We start from the raw sequence: 21,697 nt of genomic DNA on the forward strand, positions 1-21,697 counted from the left end.
TGTCTGGCAGGCACTCGTGTTCTCAGCTGAAAAACTTCGTCCAACAGTTTCGTCTAATGCTGTTTCCTGTATATTGGAACCATACTCCTGGAGCACTTGGTGCTACTTTAGTAGAGCTAAACCATGTGAGGAAGGAAATCATGCTCGGGGAATTTTCTGCTGTCAAACAGAAGGCAGAGTAGGGCAAACTTTGTCTTTAGAAGTCCCCTTCTCTTGATGAGGTTGCTGTTGATTGTGGGACCCGATTTACCCCCCTCGAGATTCAAGATGGTCTTTCGGGGGTGGGCCACATTGTACCTGATGGATCGATCCACCCCGGGGGAGGGGTCCGGCTCCGGGTCCGGGTTCTGGTCTGTGCCCCCAACAGGCCTGGGGAGCGGCTGCCGGGGGTTCCTCCTCCCCAGGGAACGCAGGAGCCTGCAGGATGGGACTGGCACATAACAGGCAGAGTAGTCCCCTCTCTTTTCCAGGACCTTTATTGCCCCTAATCTTAAGTAAATGAGGGTTAAGTATTTCCTTGAGTACCTGCTTGGTGGTACAGAGAGGGTTAAGGTGCTTGATTTACTGTAAACATCCATGTGACATCTTCTCTGATGGTGTTGGGTTTTTTTTCTTTTCTGTAAAATGTCAGCCATTTCCTGATGAGCTTGGTGGTGGTGAATTTCACACCTTTTTTCTTCTCTGTGTGGAAACTTGAGTGTGGAAACCTGGGTGTTAATGGTACTGGAGCAGGTCGTCTTTTATAAGGAAAGAGGCTGTCTCAGAGCAGAGAGAGAAAGCAGGGAAGGGAGAGGAGGTGAAGGGATACAAAGAAACTGCTGCTTGCAACAGGCGTTGGATTATTTTACACTATTTTTATTCAGAGCATGCAAATGTAACACTATTTGCTAAGTGTATTTTTTCCCCTGGGAAATGTTGGAGTTCAGTTTAGAGTTCAGCATAAAAATAATCCTCTCTTTTCGTTTTGCAGTGAAATTTAGTATTACAACACCTGAAGATGGAAAATTGGTCTGTTGATCAAGTCTGCAACTGGTTGAGACAGAGAAATTTAGGAGAACTAGTTCCTAAATTTCGTGGTAAGCCTTTTTGTTGTTCGTGTGGGATTTGTGAAGTATTTCTTTCTATGCCTTTAACTGGCACTGCCTGCCTTGTTTTGGGGCATGTGCATGTATGCTTACTTCAGACTTTTACAGAAATTTAGCAGGGTGAGAACTGACATAGATCTGATAAATCAAAATAAGTGTGCAGATTTTTTGCAAAGTCTCTGAAATTCTGGGGGATAAGATTAAGCCTGAATCTAAATAGATACACCTCGAATCAGAGCTGGTTTTTTAAAAGGCTTGTTAGGGCCTATTTTATATTGCATAAAACTTTTGAAACAATGCAACTGTAGTGTGTAAATGTGTAATGTCTATATAAATGCTCCATAAAAGAGTGCATGAGAAACTGTTGTGTGAACAGGCTGTTTATTGTGTGCTCTCTTAAAAAGCTTCCTTTTCTTCATTAATGAAGTAACAGCCTGTTGTGGACTAAGCAAGGCCTGATTGAAAGCATTAAAATAGTCAGCTCACTGCTTCTGTATGTTTCAGACTTGGCTTTTTGTGAGAGGATGTTATCTGGCTAGTGCCTAAGACTCTCATTGCCTTGGAAAGGACAGTAGCTAAAACAACAGCAGCAGCAGCTGAAGACTCGGCAGTAGAAAACATCCTTGCCTTTGATCTGTCGTCCTCCATTATCATGTTTTTAGGCATATAGAATGTTACTATAACTATTATAAAGTTACTTTACAGTAATTCTTTAATCCCCTCCGAGCTGCAGAAGAAGAAATAAGTGGAGCAGCTCTTCTGGCTCTAAATGATCGGATGGTGCAACAACTGGTGAAGAAGATCGGGCACCAGGCAGTGCTCATGGACCTGATTAATAAATACCAGCAACAAAAAAGTGTGCTAGAATCCCTTACATACTGTTGTGAAACAGCTTATCCAAAATTTCCAGAAGTAATCAGCGGGTGAGTTTGCACAGAAAATATCAGTCTGGGTATGGTTGTATTATTTTCGTAGCATTTTGAAAATGGCATTTGCTAGCTCTTCAGCTTTAAATTCTGGGTTTTTTTGTTTATTTGGTTTGGTTTTGATTGTGGCTTTGTTTGTTTTGGCTTGTTTGTTTTTCCATACTTCAACTATCTAAAATATGTGAACTGCAAAATAAGGTTATTACCTTTGTGGTTTTAAAAAATGCATCAGCATTTTTGTAAAACACTGTTAATTAATTAAAGCTGCTCTTCATTTCCATTTCTAGAACATAGTTTTAATTTGGATGAAGCATTGTCAGACTTTCACTATAACTAAATTTTCTGTATTTGCAATAATAAGCTTTTGAAGCACTTAATTTTAAATCTTGACAAGTCTTGGAGTAAATTGATGATTTAGCCAGGGATAGATGAGGCTTGTGTTACTGGTGTATTTAATTTCAGTTAGTGAAAAGAAGCTTTGAATTTGATCTAGGTGTATTTAATAATTCCGTTGTGTAGAGCTAGATAGATTTTTAGAAAATAAATTCTTCAGAGTCAGTCTTCACTGAGTATGTTCTAGCTCTTGATTGGGCAGAATTTCTTTTTGCTTTGTGGTTTCTTTGGGAGGGGAGGCAGAGGGGGGATTTTTTTTGAATGGCTGTTCTGCTGTGGATTGGTTGGAGGTTTTTGTGTGGGTAGGTTGGTTGGTTTGGTTCTCCCCACGCCTCCCAGTCCATTCTGATCTGCTGTAAATCTTGCAGGATTTTTTTTTTTTTTGGATGCCTTGGCTGAGGAGAAACACATCCTGGGCTCTCAGAGTGGTTTCTTCTAAGCCCCCAAATCCTGACTGTAAGGAATGGTTTGCCATGGATGCAAAATGCTCTTTTTTGAAAGTAGCAGTAAGCCTGCATTAATATACAGTCGTAGTCCAGTAGGAGTAGATCTCTAGAGCATTCTCTGTAGCATTTGCTTTTATCTAAAAGGAGTCCAGGTTGTGCCCTCAGATATGACTTCACAGTGCAAACCAACATATGGTCAATAGGGATCATTTGGTTATTTCCAACCAAACTTCACTCATCAGCAGAACTAAACTGTTGGCATAGCTACATGGTCCTCTTGTCCTTGTGGAAGCATTTATGAACCCCCTTGGATAAATGCTCCTACACCGTAAGAGGGAAGGGGAGGTGCACAAAGACCACAGTGTCACTACAGGTATGGTTTATCATAGACCTGAAGGGTACAGTCCCAGCCAGCCTAGGACAGTCCCACCAGGGTCCTGCCTCAGTGGATTCACAGTGGCACAGCCATCAGTGGATTTAGTGGCAGAGAAAGTGTCTGCTGTGAAGACCACTGCCCTATCTGGGCCCTGTATTTCGTCCAAAGTGCAGCAGGACCATAGTGCCTTCAGCTGGGGGGGTTTCAGAAGAAAATGCATCCTGATGCTTAGGTGAGTTTGAATGCTGCTTTGGATATTTAGATTTTACCTTTGATTTCTCAGGGGTGTTTGGCTAGACTGCATCATAGGTGTGAGTGTTCCTTGTGTACCTCTGAAGTCCTGCAAGTTAGGCCTTGTCTCTCAAAACAGCATGTAGTTGCAGTACTGTGACGGCCCAGTTTTCTCTGAAATTCTGCTAAGAAAACCCAAACAAACAGAAAAATAAAATGCTGGAAATATTAAGTATAAGTGAATATAATATACCTTGAAATCCTTCCCTACCTAGTCTTGCTTGGAACATAAGATGCTGGTATTTCTATATGTACAGCAAAGTTAGGTAAATCATAGAATCATAGAATTGGCTGGGTTGGAAGGGACCTCAGAGATCATCAAGTCCAACCCTTGATCCACTATCGCTGCAGTTACCAGACCATGGCACTGAGTGCCACATCCAGTCTCTTTTTAAATATCTTCAGGGACGGAGAATCCACTATTTCCCTGGGCAGCCCATTCCAATGCCTGATCACCCTCTCTGTAAAGAAATTCTTTCTGGCTGGTATTACTGAAACATCTGCATCAGAGTCAAGAACCACAGAATAAAACTAAAGCATATTTAAGAAATTTACTTTTTTTTTAGGACGACTGAAAAATTAAGCTATTCTACGCAGTTTGGGGTATAGAATGGTAAAAAAGCTCTTACAATAAAAATACAATTTTATCACAAAACCAAAACCTGTATCTTCTTAACTAATCTCTTAACTCTGGAGTGCTTGTCTTAGTGATGTAGTTTAAAATTATTTTGTCTGTTCAATACATCTTGAACAAAATCCTGTAGGAATAATTTATTTTTTCCTAATTCAAGGACTCATGACTAGAATAAAGTGGATGAGACATTTGTTTTGAAGTAATGTAATTAATGTTTTTCTAAGCTGCTTTGACTCAGAGGAATATCATATTTGACAAAACAAAAAATTAATAGATCCACAGCATATGTGAACTGAACTCATGTTTATCTGCTCAGTGTATTCTTGGCAGCATAATAGTAGCCCCTGTATTATATTATAGTATATATATTATAATAATAGCTCTCCCTCAGTGCAGGGTAAGCCTGCTGATACTGTGTCTACCAACAAAAGGAAAAGAAATTGCAGGAAAATGAGAAGGACAGAGGAATGGAAATGGAAAGCACTGGTTTTGTTAATCGGTACTCAGAATGGCTAAAAGGTGCTAATTGCTGGTTTGCCAAGGACTAATAGACTGGCTCCACTACAGGGCTAAATCAGGCATGCATCCTTAATCATGGACCGAAACAAGATGAGGAGGAATCCCCGCTGCCCCCCGGCAGTATCTTTCACCTTGCTGTGTTGCTGTGGGAGCATAAAGCCAGCAGAACAGAGATAAGCCAGTCGCGTTGTCATGATAAAAATCACACCCTGAAGCCAAAATGCCACTGCTCCATTTTAGCCCTTACCCCCTGAAAATGGGAAGAGATCGATGAAGAGAGATCGATAGGAGTGATGACAAGCGTTGTAGCTGGATCTCAACTTGTACTGTAGAAATATTCTCTGTTCTGTCAGCGTGGTGTGCTCGGTTTTTGGCATTACCCCGCTAGCACCCGATCCTGCACTGGAGTGCAATTAAGGTGCTGTCTCGTCTCTGTGTGTGGATTTGGTCTGGCACACAGCAAAGTGGGAATCTGGAGTTTTTGGTGCTAGGGATTAGCAAGTAACCAGGAAGAGCAGGGGGTGAGATCAGGTGGCATTTGGGGATATTCCGGAGTGGCTGGATAATGCAAAGCCGACTTGAAGGTTCAAGATGGATTTGACCTCCAGAAGAAACGTGTTTAAGGTTCTAGTTGAATACAAACTACACTGCAATACTCTGTAAATCACTCTTTAACCCCTCCCTTTGCATATTTTAAGGGTTAGTTATTTCCAGAGATTAAGAGATGCCAAGCTATGGAGATGGCATTACCCTGCAACCCCAATACAATTTATTTTCTTGGGCTTTGGAACTTTGCCTAGTGGCATTCTAATAACTACAGTATTATTTACAGGTTTTCTTTTAATTTGTCAGAGTTTGATGATTGAACTGAGAGATTGGTTAAGAGATTGGCAACATATAAAATCATGATTATTCTACATGTTTCTTTTTCTTGTTTTCTACTCCTGCAACTGGTATTTTAGAACCACAAAAGAACTCTTCTTTTGGTAAGATGTACAGTATTTGACTGAAAATCTTCTTTTTTTTCCTATTTTTTTTTCTTTCAGGGATACTGACAGAAAAATGTTAAATTATTCTGGTCCTGTGGAGCAGAAAAAATGTCTGTGCTCAAATGAAAATGAAGAAGGACCATTTGATCCAAGAGTGCATAAGAGAAAGTAAGTTTATACATATACTGGTTTTTCCTTTTTGAAGTAACATAATGAAGCAAACCCAAACCATCTAAGACTAAACAGATACTTTTTTCAAAAAGTGATCCTTATTATCGGAGGCTGGTTTCAGCTGTATTCAGGTATATTTACAGAACAGTAGGATCAGAAATTTATTTGGTTTCAACTGGCTGCGTTAGTCAAACAGTGTTTTCTTCTGCTCTCCATTTTTAGTCCTTGCTCACTATTTCATGTTGCCTTATCCAGAGGGCAGGAGACAAGTTTGTCTTTATTTGTGTAGATTATAAAAATAATCTTTTGAAGATACAGCTGTAATACTTACCTGGCAAATGAATCATTAGAGTGGTATATGGTTATTTAAAAGAAAAAATACTGTGTGCTTGAGGCACCTAAAATGTAGCACTTGGAAAGATAGGCATGCTGCTTCTACTTGCTCACACATTTTCCTCGGGTAGCAAAATGAGTTGTCTTATAAATGAAGCAAGATGTGGAGGTTTTGTTGTGGTGTTTTTTGGGGTTGTTTTTTTGTTTGTTTTGGTTTTTGTTTGCTTTTCCTTGGAGATGGGTAGTTAGTGTTGAAGAAGTCTCCTTCCTCTTCAAATGCCCTTTTCCTCTTTGTGAAGGTTTCTCTGTTGGCCATTACCCTCTTTTATTCCTGCCTGCCATAATTTCTTCCCCATAGATTTGACTGATGGCTCTCATAATCAGCCTCTTATTCTGAGATAAGGAGAAGTCTTTCTATAAAAATGTCTATTTTATCCCTTTAAAAAAGGAACAAGAAGTTAGTGATAAAGATATCTAGGAACAGAGGCGAGGGTTTAGTCTTATTATGAACTTTGAAAGAACAAAACCAAACCAACCAATCAAGACCAACAAAACAAATCCAAATGACTTAAAAACTTTCAGAATGATCCATTAAAATAATTTTTCAGTGACAGGTTTTAGCCTACACTTCTAGAGGGTGCTTTCTTCTAAAATTAATGATGAAAAATTTCCCTTTTACATGGGATGTGTGAATCGGGTAACCTAGAAATATCTGGCTTTAGGAAATCTTCTCAGCAAATCTTCTCATCTGTAGCTTTCAAATGTCCATAGTGGTCTGTTGGGGGAAAAAGGGACTTTAAAACAGCAGTGCCAATTCACCTTGGGGTGAAGAGGCCAAAGAGAAGGGAAGTTGGAGGCTGTAAATGGAAATGTTCATTCTAGGTTAAGTATCAGATGGCCTAAAAGTCAGTGGACCTGTGATGATTTGTAGTCTTGAAGACCTGTGTAAATTTTATGAGGGCTTCTCTTTTAAGGTCAGATGAAAAGCTCGGAAATGTCTTTCTCCACAACAACTGATTGAAATTGACTGATACAGGGGATGGAACTGAAGAGTCATGAAATCTGCACTAAGATCAACCCAAAATATGTACTCTTTTTGACAGTGAATGCTGCTGCTTAGGTATGTCAGTAGCTTGGTAAATGCAGTATTATACAGTTTAGGTTCAATATTTTGTGGTTTGTTTTGCTTTTGTTTTCGATTTTTTTCCTCTTTCCTGCCTTCCTTTCTCTACAGAACTGGCTATATTTTCAACAACTTATGGAAAATTTTAATGGTTTATGCACTTGAGGGGATTATGCCAGCTATAAGCAGGTTTTGAAGGGTTGAACAAGGAGATTTTATTGTGGCAAAAGAAAAAGTTGCTTTGACTATAATATAATGATAGGTTCTTACCCTAGAGAATAAAAGTAACCCCAGCCCTTCCCTGTCTATTGCTGACAGGCTTACTTTGAAAGATGGGTTGTTTGGCTTGTTTATTTTTCACTCAAGTTCCAGTCTATGGATTTACATGCCATGGTGAAAAGTGGTTTTGCACATCAGATAATTAGTGGTTAATTTTTTTTTTTTTATTTTGACATAATGTTGATCAATATTTCTGCTAGATCAACTGGTGTTTTTTTCCATTGCTTTAAATTTTGAACATTTAAACAATGTGCATGTGTTTCCCTCCCCATGTCTCTCAACTAATGGGGAAAAGGAAGCTGGAAGTAAGACAGTTCTGCAAATGAAACACTCTGGACTGTCTCACTGTGATTAAGAATGAGGGTAGGTACCCCTATCTCATCAGCCAGGCCAGATCTGCAGGAACAACTAAGCACAATAATGTCTTCCAGTTTTTAGTAGGTGTTCCCAGGTTACCCACTTAGATGGCAGCAGTGCAGTTCATCCAAGAACTTCTAAAGTCAGTTCTGTCAAGGTTTAGTTTAATTCAGTGGGGCTGGTTTAAATGTACAGTTCAAATGATCAATGTTTGGCCAGGGTTATGCTTGAAGCCTTTGTCTTCTCATTTATTTAATCTGATCTGAAAAGGAATTTTGTGGGTGTTTTGGGTGGTTTTTTTTGTTTGTTTTTTGGGGTTTTTTTTGTCATTGTTATTTCTCTAAAAGACCCATGCAACTACAGCTTCAGTAACTGGCATGTTTTAGCTTGAAGAGAATAATAGGTGCTTTCATGGATTACTAGCACTGGTGAATTGACTCAAACTTTCTCTGTATATTTCCCATGTAGGTAGTCCTAACAACTGTATTAAATGCACTCTTCTGTGTTATTAAATATTATGAGTATATCAAATAAGATTGTTTAAATACCAAAAAAAGAAAAGAAATTTGATGCAGCGATTGTATAATTTTTTTTTTTTGTAGTGAAATTGTGCATACATATAACCAGATGAGGTTTGTAGATTATTTTGGTGGAATAGCTTCTTGCTAGCAACTACAGCAGTAAAAATAGCTAGTCTTTCTGTTAATCTTCCAAGATGATTAATCTTGAAGCAGGTCTTTTCTGTGATGGAAATAAGATAGTTACAGAGAACGATTCAATTCAGTTCAATTCAATTTCCCCTATAGTAGCTTTTCTAGTATCAGAGTAGGAGCAGTCTGATGGCTCCTGGCAGGCTGTTGTTTATCTTGTTGCTAAGACGGAGGCTGTCATTACTTGTAAATACCTGACACTGCTGTGAAAAACCCACTTTTTATTGGTTGTTTTATACATCCTGTCTGCCTTTCCTCAAGGTGTTTGTTTATCAAATGACATCCCTTTTTCACTGTTTCTAATATTATGGTCCAGCTGTTTTCCTTCAAGAGTGATGTCTTGCTACAAGCTTATTTGTACATTTATTCTTTCTATAAAAACATTTTCTGTAGCTCTTGAGTGTTGTGTAACAGATTTACTGTCTGAATGCCTTGCAGTAATTCGCTCAGAGCAGGCTTATGTGCACAAGCAGGGTAATAGATCTTCTGGTCAGCCTCAGCAGCCTTGAACTTTCTTTGCTGCAAATTTGGAAGATGTGTTCAGTGCTCAACTATAAACCTGGGCCTTCTAAGTGCTCATATACCAATAAAGCCACTGACAGCATATTGGTGCTGGTGCCCACATAAATTTGTGCTGATACCAAGGACCATAAATTAAAAGATTAACTTAAAAATATCCTCTGCTCTCAACTCCAAGATAGCCCTGCTGGGACCTGCTGGCCTGCAGTGATGCAAGGACTGAACCAGTGACACCCCAGTGAGAGGGGCTGGGGATGAGGAGAGCAGGGAGCCTGTGAACACTGCTGTACATCTCCTCAGCTAAGACCTTTGGTCGGGCTGCAGGGAGACTGCCCTGACTGCTGGCTGTGTTTTAGCTTTGGCAGTTCATGCTGCTCATGGTCTTTCTAGAGCTCCTTCCTTTCCTTCTTTCCATCTAGTTACCCACACATCAGTGTTGTTGGTCTGTGTCTGATGTGGTTTATCAGAAGTACACTTGTGATTCTGCTTTAAAAGATGAAAAGAAAAAGAAAAAAAGAGTAGCTAGCTTGAAAAATGGTTGCTTAGTCAATTATTTCAGCTGATTTCACTACCTTCATGTAAACACAAGTACTGCATTTGTATGTATACATATATATGCATATATAGCTATAGTCCTGCAGAGTTTCTTAGCTGCTATGGAGAAAACTTATTGTTGCTACAATCAGAATTATTTCTAGTAACTGTGATGATTTATTTTTTGCAATTAGTTCATGTAGACATGAAAAGAAGCCATTAAAAATATATGTTAAGCATTTTGCAGTAGTTAGTAGAGGAGGAAAGGAAGTTCTGACCTATTTTGTTCAGAAGTACAGACATCAGATGCTTTGATTGTACCTTTTCTACAATTAGTGTTTAGGGATTCAAAAACCATGAACTGCATCTAGCCTATTAATTTTCACAGTGATTGACTGGGTCTTTTATGAATTTGTCTCAATAATTCTGAAGCTATTTATTGTTTAAATAGTAGATACCCTTGATCGATGATGTCTCATAATAGAAAACTAATTTTTTAAAAAAATTTTGATGATTTGTCATACTTGCACTCCAATTGTTATTCTGTCTTCATAAATACTGTTAGATCTGCAGGGTTTGGTTTCTGTAGGGCTCAGGAGAGATTCTTGATACGTATGTTTTTGATTTATGTGGTTGTGAGGATTTCTGCTACTTCTGAGTCAGCATTTCAGCGTGTCTGTCATTGCATCAGGAAGCTGAAGAATACTAACTTAAGTGAAAAAACCAAAACCCAAACTAGAAGACTCACAATAATATCTATTCTTTTTGCCTCAGTATATTGGAAGTCAAGGCAATTGAACTCATGATTTTTAAGTACTTGAGGACAGCAGAGATGAATTTACTAGTATCGTGCTGTGAGTCTTCAACAAAATTTGTAGGAGGAAAAAAAAATGTTTTAATTCTCCTGTTCTCCACACCAGAAATAAACCAAGTCTTACAAATGACCTGCAGGGGTTACTAAGTGCATTGGCTTGTTAAGGTCCAGCAAAGCCACAAAAAAAAAAAAAAAAAAACAAACACCAAAACAAACCCTGAATACTTTCTGTTCTTTGGATACAGTATAACACATCTTACACGGGTGAATGCAAATCAAACCTTTTTTCTTTTAGATGGCCTGATTTGACTGGCTGTTCTGTCAGTCAGGTTCCCCAAGGAGCATCTTCTCTCTCCCTGTCTGTAACCTAGAGCTGCTGTCCTCACAGGAGATGGAAGTGCAACTTTCACTTATCTGTCAAAAAATCTTGACTCCGTCTAGAAGAAGGTCGTGTCTGCTTCTCGAAAGCTTTCTTTAGAGCTGATTAGTTTTGTCTCTCACTTGGTGCTTGTACCAAATGTGATTATTTCCTTAGGAAGGGTACTGCAGGAAAAGCTGAAACTGGAGCAGCTCTGGGAAATGGGCATCAGAAAAGTGGCTGTCAGCTCCTACTTAATGACCTTGCTGAAGCTGATGCTTCTGTGGGTATCTACTTGTTCTGTCTAAAGAATTCCTTCCCCTGCAATTAGTGGATACTAAAAAAGTGAAAGACATCATCAGACACTAAGTAAACTGAAAAATATCAGGTTTACAGAAAAACTCTGCTATGCAGAGGGGAATGAGTTTCTTTTTGTATTTCATCAGCTGTCATAATTTCCTCCTTTTGATGGCAATAACCTTTACAACCTTAAATATTGTAATAAAATTGAAAGCACATAATATGTTAGTAAACATGTATCAAAAATCTTCAGGCAGAAGTGTCTTGATAGAGTTTGGTGTAGACATGTAAAGGCTAGACCTTCACCTGTGAAAAATGGGAATCTATTGAGGCTTCACCTACATGCAGAGTTTTATCTGGATGAATCCATTGTTTCCAGCAAGGTTCTACTAAACTGTGATGTCCTCTGACCTAAGCTGATGCAAGATGTAGCAATGGGTGCCATAAAAACATGGACTTCAGTAAAGTAGACATACAACAAGAAAAGCATGTAGTGCGGTCTGTTTATGTGTATGCTCAGTTGTCCTTTAGGTGACTTTTATTTTTATTTTTTTTAAATGACACAAGAAACTGATCCTTCATGCCAGTATGCTCAGAAGCTTAAAAATTACAAAATTATATCATCTACTGCTTGAACTGTTTTCTAGGTCTCTACTGCATTTTGCACAGCTGTCTTGATTGACCTCTCTGTGTTGATGCGAAGAACAGTTTTACTGACTTGTTACAGCTAATTCAGTTTTGTGTCTCTGCATGAGCTTGGACAGGACACTGAGCTTTGAGACTGTTATCTAAAAACTGCATTGAATGATCTGGGTGAAGCTGCAAGTGTGTAAAATTTGTCTTTTTAGCAGTAAAGATATTCCCTGGGGTTAGGGATCCCTTATGTTATTCAAATAGGTGGGGTCCCTGGGGTCTGGAGTTTTTGTTGTTTTTTTTTTAATTTTTATACCAGCTTGTCACGATTTAGGCCCAGCTGGTATCAACCAGGACTCCACTCATATCCCCTCACAACCCCTGTGGGATATGAGGAGAAAATCCACCCAAAGTCTTGTTAATCAAGATAAGGATAAGGAAGTTTTCATTCCCCAATTATGGTAACTGGCAAACCAGATAATTAGTTCAATCAGTCAGGAGGAAGAGAAAACATGGCCAAATCTTAATACCTTCTCCCGCCCTTCCCTTCTCCCCGGTCCCGGATCCCTTCCCTGCCGCCTCCCCCTCAGGTTACAGGGAGGGGCAGGGGGGGTTCAGGGTCAGTTCCCCACACGGTGTTTCTGCCGCTCCTTCCTCCTCAGGGGGAGGACTCCTCACATTCTTCCCCCACTCCAACGCGGGGTCCCTCTCCCGGGAGAGTCCTTCAGGAGCCCCTGGGACATGAGTCCCTCCCACAGGTGCAGTCCCTCAGGCACAGACTGCTCCCGCCTGGGCTGCACACAGAGTCACGGCTGCTGCGGGAGCAGTCACCTCCTCTGACACGGGGTCCTACACGGCTGCAGATCCACATCAGCCCCATGATGTTATCCATGCCTTCAGATCTACATCCACTCCTCTGTGATCCTTCATAGGCTGCAGCTTCAGATCTGACTGCCCCCATCCCTTGGGCTGCAGACCCATGTCTGCCTCACCATGGTCCTTCACGGAGCGCTCCACCGCGCTCCTGCATGGGCTGCAGGGGGGTCAGACTGAAATCTCACCATGGGTGTCGTGTAAGAAAAAGGTAGAGATGTGATGGGGATGGAGGGGGGATTAATTTTTGCCAGCAGATAGCCATCAGTTTGATTTAGCTGCAGCATCAAATGTTCCAAGAACTGGGAGAAAAGAATGTAGAATTGCATTTTGGGATCTTCATCTTACCTCTACCTCAAGTTAGGAAAAAGACCAGGGAGGGATGGATAGAAACAGGTTTTATATGTTTGTACCTAAATCTCTAGCTGTAATACTGCTCTCTACACAGCTTAACTGAGCTGTTCTTTTAGTTAAACAAGGTTCCATGTGACTATTTCTGGGGGTAAAGCTTAGTGTGGATTTGTGTCTCATTTCAGATAAACCTGTATTTCATTGTAAAACACTACTGCACATATTTAACACAACTGTCCAACAGTGATCATTTCAGCAAAAGCTAGTAAACTATTTAATCTCTTGCACTGTGGAGACTAAAGGAATTTTTTATCTTATGTAGACATCATGGAAGTATTTTCTGTGTTGGGTAAGGCTGAACAGAAATGGAATTGGGAGTATTTTTCAGTACTGGCAAATTCAAATGGATTGGTAGAGGGGAGAGTTACCATGCCTCCCTGGCTATTAGCTGTCCCAACTCCAAGAAAATCTTATTTTCTTCAAGCAGATGAGTACAGTTCTATTTGCCTGAACTGAACCTGCCAAACTATTCCAATTCTTGAAATGGTAATTCAGCTTCATTGACATATTTTAAAAAATCCTATAGAAGAAACTTTCTATTTGCTTCCAAATTGCTCTCTGCAATTTTAGTTAAAGCAAACAAAAATAACAGAGATACCATCTACATAAAAGGGCTCTTCAGTTATCTCTGGCACCTCTAATTTGAAATTATTTTTTGAGTTTGTGCTATCAATACTGGGAAGCTGTCTAGGGTGGCTAGAACCACTTAATCTTTTTAGGTGGCTCTTGATGGACCTCTAACTCAGTTAATCTCTACTTTTCCCTGTCTTTCTTCAGAAGTGGGGTGTGGAAGGCTCTCTGAATGTGGGAAGAACTTGGATAGGCTGTGGTGATACCCTGCTGATGGCTGACTCCAGCTGGGCTGTGACATTTGTGAACAGTGCTGGTGGTCTTGGGATGGGAGCTGTGGTAACAGGGGCTGTGTCTGCTTGGTTTCCAGCCTTTGCACTGAGAGCTGCCTTCATATGAGTGGTGATCACTGCCTCTGTCCCTTTGCTGCTTTCCTCTTTGGGAGAACAGTCTTAGCTGATGTCAAGTATAGCATTTTATTCAATTAAGCTGTTTGCTTACTCTCACTAGTAAGTTAACAGAATTGGTAGGAAATAGATTATAAATGACAGTAGCAAGTCCCCAGTGACCTCCTCTGCTCTGCCTTCTTTCAATTAGCGACCACCTAGTGTATGCTGATTATAACATCTCAAATTTGACATCTGGTTTCAACCCCATATGTTTTGATTGCAGCTTTTGTTGGTAATATTTATGTAGAAACAAAGACAAGTCTCTAATTTCTCTAGCAATAATTTTGTGTTGAGTTTTTGCTTGTATTTTTAATTTCCTTCTCCATCTTGCCTGCATTCCCAGACAAGAAGGCCATGATAACAATGATACAGTTTTGTTGGTTTTGTTTTTTTTTTTTCACAGAAAAAATCTAAAATCAGTTATGGCAAGATACAAGATGTTGCAGTGGAGTAGTTCTTATGCTTTGCCTGACTTTCCTTATGACATCAAGTGCATATTAGCAGAAAAAAAATGTCCTGATCACAGTATGAGAATAAGGATTATTGAATTTTTGCAAGCAGACATGACAAAATACCTAGAAGGATCACTGTGAGTAAACTTAGATTTATTTGAGGCATTACCTATTTATGGACTTCAGAAGTAAATCTGTGAATGGATGTAAACCCATTCTCTTTAATATGCTCGCTTAAATAGGGGAGACAGAGGGTTGAAACTTGTTGAAGTCAAATGGGACCAATTTCATTCAAACCTTAAAGCTGTTCCTTTTGATATTTGAAGGGGAATTGGCAGTCTTAGAAATAGTTTAATGAATATTAGTATAGACTCCAAACAGTGTTTAGTACTGTCTAGAATACTAAATATTTCTTTTACATCTCCATCTTGTTTTCACAGGTATCCAAATAGTCAGCAATATAACACTGCTGTCAGTACTCTACTGCAGGCGTATCCATTCCTCAATGAAGATGGGAATAGCTTTGTAAGTATTGTAAAATTGAAAAATATGGAAATATTTTTTTCCTCCCACATAATAAATCAGAAGAAAATAAAATATTTCAGAGGAAATCAATATCAGTTTCTGATATACTGACTCTATTCAGACTGTTAGTTTCCACCCTGACAAGTTCATCAAATCCCATTCTTATTTCATGAATTTAATTAAGGATTAATCCTGTCACAGCCATTCCTCAAAGCCACTGTGAGATAATGCAGATGTGTACCTGAAGTCCCTAGCTGCTTGTTGGGTACCGTTGATACTTGATTGATTTCCCCCAAGGGATAAAATTAAGTAACTGTGATTTATTTTTTTAAATTTTATTTTATTTATTTGTTTTTAAAAACAAAGAAGCCAAATCTTTAGAAAATTGTATGAGGACTAACATATGACTGCATTATAATTTCTTGTGTGTTTGATATCTAGGCACAATGAGTCGTAATACTACTGATTTATCTATGCTGAGAATCTAGGCCTAATTAAGATAAATAAAACCACTGGTTGAGATCTCAGTGGGGACATAACAGCAGTGGAAAAAGATGACTTAAATTTTAACTATTTTTTCGCTCTTGTGACCCTGAAATCATATCTGTTGGTCTCAGAGGACAGTGTTCACTTCTTGACTTCACATCTTTACTTTGCCATGTGATACTTTCATAGCATCTTGTAAAAGCTTGTGAGACTCAGTGGGGATTGTTAGCTTTCAACATATATAAATATGTATCTCGTGTGCAGCTACTGCAGAAAGAAAATTAATTTTGAGAATAAAAATTGAGGATTGAGGGGTGGCTATTCTAGTTTTCCCTTGAGTCCAGGCATTGTAGGAGGGAAGGGACTAAAGAAAGCAAACAGAAGGGAGAGAGAGAGCAAGAGAATCAGAGAGGTACCATCCACCCTTATTTTCAATCAGAATTCTTCTCTGGGAGTATTCAGTTGAGGTTCTGGATAATGCTACAGCTTCATCTGGCTCCCTTTGTGAAGGGGAGCTGGAGTGGCATTCGGGGTGGGTTTGAAGAACTTTTTTATATCCTGTAATTTTTAAAAGTTGTTTTAAAACAGCTTTTTTAAGATAGATAGCTTTTCAAAGGTCTTTCATTGCAGCCAGACCATAGACTGAAATCTAATGCTTCGGAGCCAGCCCTTCTCCTTTGCCTGGATTGAGGCAGGAAAAAAGTGCACTAAATCTGTATGTCTGTGTAATTCCATTTGGAGGAAGGAGTAAGGATCAATTACTATTTTTAGTGGCCCTACTGTTAGACATTTTGTTCTTCCTTCATGGTCATAAAGGCTATAAATATTTTTCTTGAACTTAGATAGCTGTGTGTTACAACAGTGACAGCTTAAAACAAACCCTATAACATACGCACAGGTGGTTAGCATAAGGCTTGCAGTAAAAATCATTTCATATACATTTAAGAAATAAATGAACAACAACAACAACAACAAACCATCATCCTTTCATCTTTTCTCAGAAAGTGTCTTCAGCAGCCCCAAATTAGTGAAGTTTCAAGATTGCCTCAGGCTAGCATGGGACTGTAAGGATTGCTGCTTGCTGTTCCTGATACCAGTACTGAATCACAGGCTCAAGATGTAAAATATTACTTACTGAGAGGTTTTCAACACCTTAAACTTGTTTATCTATATTTGTTAGGCAGTTATGATTACAAGTTTTAAATAGCACCTTAAAAGTATGTAAGAAAACTATAATAAAAAATAATTCTGAGGTAAAGCAGAAAGCTTTTCATTTGGGTACTGATAGCTGAATGCTAGAAAAGTAAAAGTAAAATGAGTGTTTGAAGCAAAGATACTTGTTAAAAAAATGTACACACAAACTTCTGGAGATGCTGTTCATGTAATGTGGTTTTCGTGCCTACAGTAGGAATAGCACCATATAGTTCTTTTTTCTTTCAGTGTGCTCTAAAGAGAACCACAAGTGACCAGCTGTGCACAGATATCTGTGCCTGATAGGTGACTTTCTCCTTTTGGTGTCTTGTAAATCTGGAGAAAGGGACACAGCAAACAGTAATTCAGCCTCTCAGAATAATAGTTTCCAGGACTAGTAGATTAATAAAGTTATTTGAATTTATTTAGAATACCAACAAACATGTTTTCAGATATTCAGATTTTTAATTTCTTGTCAAAGTAATAGGAGAGAGTAATAGTTATGTGTCTTTCAAAAAGCAAAAGGGATGAGCATAGTTTGGAGTACTGAATCTTGCACTTCCTTTGGCTGCTGGTACCATGGGGTGATTTCCTTTGTGCTGGTGAAAATACTCTATGCTACTGTATTGTTAAAATCATAAATGTAGTGCTCTTTATTTATTGCCATATTATGTCTGGATCCCTAGATTCAGTTAAACTCATGCTTAAAAGGAAAGCATCCTTTGGGGTGGAGGAACAGATGCAGCATCTGCTGGAGTCTGCAGAAGGCTGCAGTTGTTCTTGATGAGATACCCTGAGAAGATCTGTCAGTGCTGTGATTTTATTTTTAACTCACAAGTCTAATTGTTTGGAGCTCTTCACCAGAAATGGATGTGTCTTGGCTGCTGGAAGGATGCTGTGGAAACTAATCTGGGTTCTTCTGCAGCCCATGCATGGCATGGGTGGGCGGGCAGGGGCAACCCCCTGGGGCTTTTTGGCTGAGAAAAGGGAAAGTTCATCCTGTGAGAGATCTGGATGTTCCAAAATAAGCTTTCTCTTCTGAACAAGAAATTGGAATGTAAAGTTCCATTTTCCATGATGTAACGAAAAGCTTGGAGAAACTTTGAATTGGAAATTTCAACACTTCTACTGCAATGTTTCCATAGAGATGAAATGGCTTGGAAAACTGGAAAGGGCAAAGATGTGCTGCAAACCAACAAAAAAAAGCCCCCAAACCTAAGAGTGCCTAAATTCACACTGCTATTTTCGTGACAGGAAAAAGTTTACTTGCAAAACTCTGGAGGTTCTTTTGGGGTTTTTAGTTTGTTTTTTTCCCCAAGATATTTAAAGCATTTTATTTATAACCCCAGATTTCTTAAAACGAGTTATTTTAGCAATATGCACATTATGTATTTTCAGTCTCGTACTGTTGCAATGAGAGGTCATTAAAGATTTAGTTTCAAGATTTAGTAGAGGACTATCCATAATTCTATTTTCTTGGTTAAAAGGTTTCCTGTTTAATTTTGCAGTAATGAAAAATATGCCTCTGTGCCATCAGCCCTTTTGCAAAGGATATTCAGTGCAGTATAGTCAGGATGATGGTAACGATACTAAATTAATAAGTTTACAAATAAGCTACTCAGGTACTATAAATTTTAAAAGCAGGTTATTTACTAGGTAACTCCAGAAGCAGGAATTAAGGAAAAGCTCTCTGAAATTCTAAATAATAATAATAAAAAATCTTATGCTGAAGGCAAAATTAATTTAAGAAGTCTGTGGAGAACTTGGAATGAAATTATTTCCCCCATGCTGTTCCAAGATGAGCTTTTGGAAAAAAAGTGCTGTAAAGTGACTACTTAAGGAATTTTTCTCATGATGGTTCCTTCTCTTTAGGAAGAAATGTTACCCTAAACTAACATATAAACCAAAAAAGATTTAAAAATCTACATTTCATAGTGAAAGAGTTTTTTTAGATTTCTAAACTATAGCGTATCCAATATAGCATTTGTAAGTAGGTACAAAAAGATAGGTTATGTAGAAAAAGCCACACTCATAGTGACAGCAGTCAGAAGAAAATTGGCAGGACACCATTCCTTGACCACTTACAAGACACTCTTCTATTTGTATCCACTCCTTCCACAAGGGTTACAGCCAATCGTTTACCATGGCACTTATTTCATTTAATATCAGCCAACACGTTGACTATAGAATGGTTTCAAGACCACCTTACACAAGGAAGGAAAAGGGAGGGCTCTCTCATCCTCTCTACTTGCTAGTGGCTTTGCCCCTCGGGGCTGCCCGAGGGATGAGGTGGAACCCGGGATCCCATTGCTGCCCTGCCAGAGTTATGTAACTGCTGCGTGCTAAGTGATTATTCCCGAGTAAATTACTGCTTTTAATCTGCATGTAATCCTCCCCCTCCTATGTCAGATAGATGCAGACTAATCCTTCTGCTCCCTTACAAGCGCTGTAAACCTTTCTGGGGTGGTTTGGCCTTTTTCTGGAAGTGGGGAGGAATTAATAGAAAATGAAGTTATCAGCTCAAAATAGGGTAACAAGTGCATCCTCTTCAGAAGATGCATTACCCACTTAGGAAACTACATAAATGTATGGGTTTGCTGCCTTATTCATGAAATAGGTGTCTGAGAGGGTACTCGGCAAAGCTTAAGAGAATCCTATTACAGAAATAGATTTAGTTAAAACTCTTTTATTTATCTGAGGACAGGAGGGTGAAACAGCTGAATGTTTTGAAGTTTGAGGGAAATTTAAACCTCCATAGGTGTCAGCACATTCTTTGATGTGGAAGAATAAGCAAAAATGTTTCCTAACCAAAGAAAGGCTTTCACAAGAAAGAAACCACAAAACTCAATGAAGGGGATATTTAAATTGTCAGCAGGTAGTGTATTCTGGGTTGATCATGTTTTAAAATATTTTGACATCTATTGAACACTTCAGAGAAGCATTAAACTAAGTTGGTTTTTTTTGTTTGTTTGTTTGCTTGTTTCTTAACAGCCTTAAAATAACAAAGTTTCAAATAAATTTTGCTAAGTATATAATGCTGGGGTATTTGCAGCAAAACGTAAATGCGTGTGGCCAGAACTGTAAACGTATCTAGGAACCTTAATGGTTCAAGCAGATAGCAAGTGGGATATTCAAGGGATGTAGTCACTTTTTGAAAGCACTGCTGGAGTGTAATACTCAAATTGAGGCTGTAAATCTGCCTTCTGAGAACATTGTGCTGTAGGGATAATCATTACGCTTAGGTTGGTGATGATGTGACTCCTCTTCTGGCAGAATCCTAAGCCTGAAGTGTACATACTAGAAATGTGGGTGGATTATTTTTTTTCCCCAGTTCCCAGATGTTCTCATGTGGCTGGCAGTGAAAGGATGGATACTTCTGTAAAAGCCCATAGGTGGGTGGCACAGTGTCCCCTTGGGAAGGGCACACCTACTCTGACTGGCCCAGGTCATTCCAAGAAGAGCTGAGATGGGTGCCACAGGGGCTGTGTTCTCATAGCTCTTCCACTGTCATTTCTCACCAGGAATGGAGCTGTTACATCTAGGATTGAGGAGCTGTAAGTCAGCAAGTAGCCCTGGGAGGTGGGAGTAGCACGTTCAGCAGGAGAAAGGAAAGGCAAAGTCATTGGGCATTCATCAGGGTCTGCTTAGAGACCCTCCCATCTGTGTACTATTGAGAAGGGCAGACATGTCAGGCTCTCTGCAAAGAAAGATGCTGTACTCCCTAATCGACTTCTACTGCTCTGGTTTACACCAAAGTTAACCCTTAAAGGTCATATGACCTTGACTAATAAAGGAGATAATTTGGTAAGAAATCTGGAGTAATCATTCTGTTTTTACTGTGTTTTAGTATGCCAATGGATACAGGTTTGAGTGTAGTATCAAGTCAGTACAGTATTGGAGTCAATTTAAGAAAATGGGCTAACAGGTATTTGTGTCTCTCTTGCCATCTCCGGTCACTTAAAGTCACTTTTCTGAGTATGTCTTTTCTCTCTGAGAGTTAAAACTCCCTCAATAATTGGAATAATCATTTGCTTTTGAGGATGTGGCAAAACATTTTCAATATTTGTGATGCAAATTTTGCCTGAAGAAAAATTTAGCAGCTTGCCTTAGCAATTGCTTCCCCACATAGTAGCTGGCACTGCTGGGTCGTGCCACTGCAGTGGAGCAGCCATCTGTCCCTAAGGATGCAAGAGGAAGTTCAGCTGTCGAGGAGTGATGAGTGGCTCCATTAAACAGGGACTGCATCCACTTGCAGTATGGAAATGCCTTTAATTAGCAATTTTACTTGCCTTGAGGAGTCTTACAAACACAATGACTTACTTGAACGATCCCCTTAATTCAGAAATTTTGAGTTCAGTTTAATAATAGACTTGATCCAGTGTAACTGGGCTGTCTGTGAACGGACTGCCCCACCATGTCTCTTCCTCTCCCTTGTGTTAAATCCAGCAACCATACAACTGCACAACCAGTCAGATGCTGTTAGAGTCACAGGAAAAATAATCTGCTCAAAAAAACCCCAACATTAGTTCTCTCTGACATCAGTGAGCTGATCTGATTTAGTCTGCAGTTTCATGACCTGGTGTCATGAATGGAGTATCTCAAAGTAAGACCTGAGAAAAGGGAAGCAAACTGTTCTTTCATTGACAGCTCTGGTAATAATGGATAAACCTAACCCTTAGGTTCAATACCTGTTATCCTTAATGAGCCACCCCAGTGCCAGGAGCTCTGCTATGTTTAGTTGCCACAGAGTCACATACCACAGGCAATTGTGTTTCCTTCAGTCCAGATGCCACCAGTCTGCTGATGCCACCCTGCAAGTCTTTTTCAGCTTAGTGGCAAAACCTTTTTCTATAAAATAGAGTTAGAAAGAAGAGTGACCCACTTTAGTAGTGGGGCAAATTCTTGAAAGATACTAGTAAAGACTTTTTTTCTTTCTTTTTTTTTTCTTTT

General features: G+C 39.3%; 1 protein-coding gene across 1 annotated transcript in view; it reads left to right on the forward strand.

Annotated features, from left to right (window-relative positions):
• Positions 1 to 970: 970 nt before the first annotated feature.
• The window catches only part of SAMD3 (sterile alpha motif domain containing 3), a 35,876-nt gene continuing 15,149 nt past the window's right edge, over positions 971 to 21,697 (forward strand). The window contains 5 exon segments of the mRNA XM_071742446.1: positions 971 to 1,076; positions 1,819 to 2,008; positions 5,717 to 5,827; positions 14,497 to 14,682; positions 14,986 to 15,070. Of these exon segments, the coding sequence (XP_071598547.1) occupies positions 998 to 1,076; positions 1,819 to 2,008; positions 5,717 to 5,827; positions 14,497 to 14,682; positions 14,986 to 15,070 (651 nt within the window). The 5' untranslated portion in view covers positions 971 to 997.

Source organism: Heliangelus exortis, chromosome 3, assembly GCF_036169615.1.
Source record: "Heliangelus exortis chromosome 3, bHelExo1.hap1, whole genome shotgun sequence".
Classification (NCBI taxonomy): Eukaryota; Metazoa; Chordata; class Aves; order Apodiformes; family Trochilidae; genus Heliangelus; species Heliangelus exortis.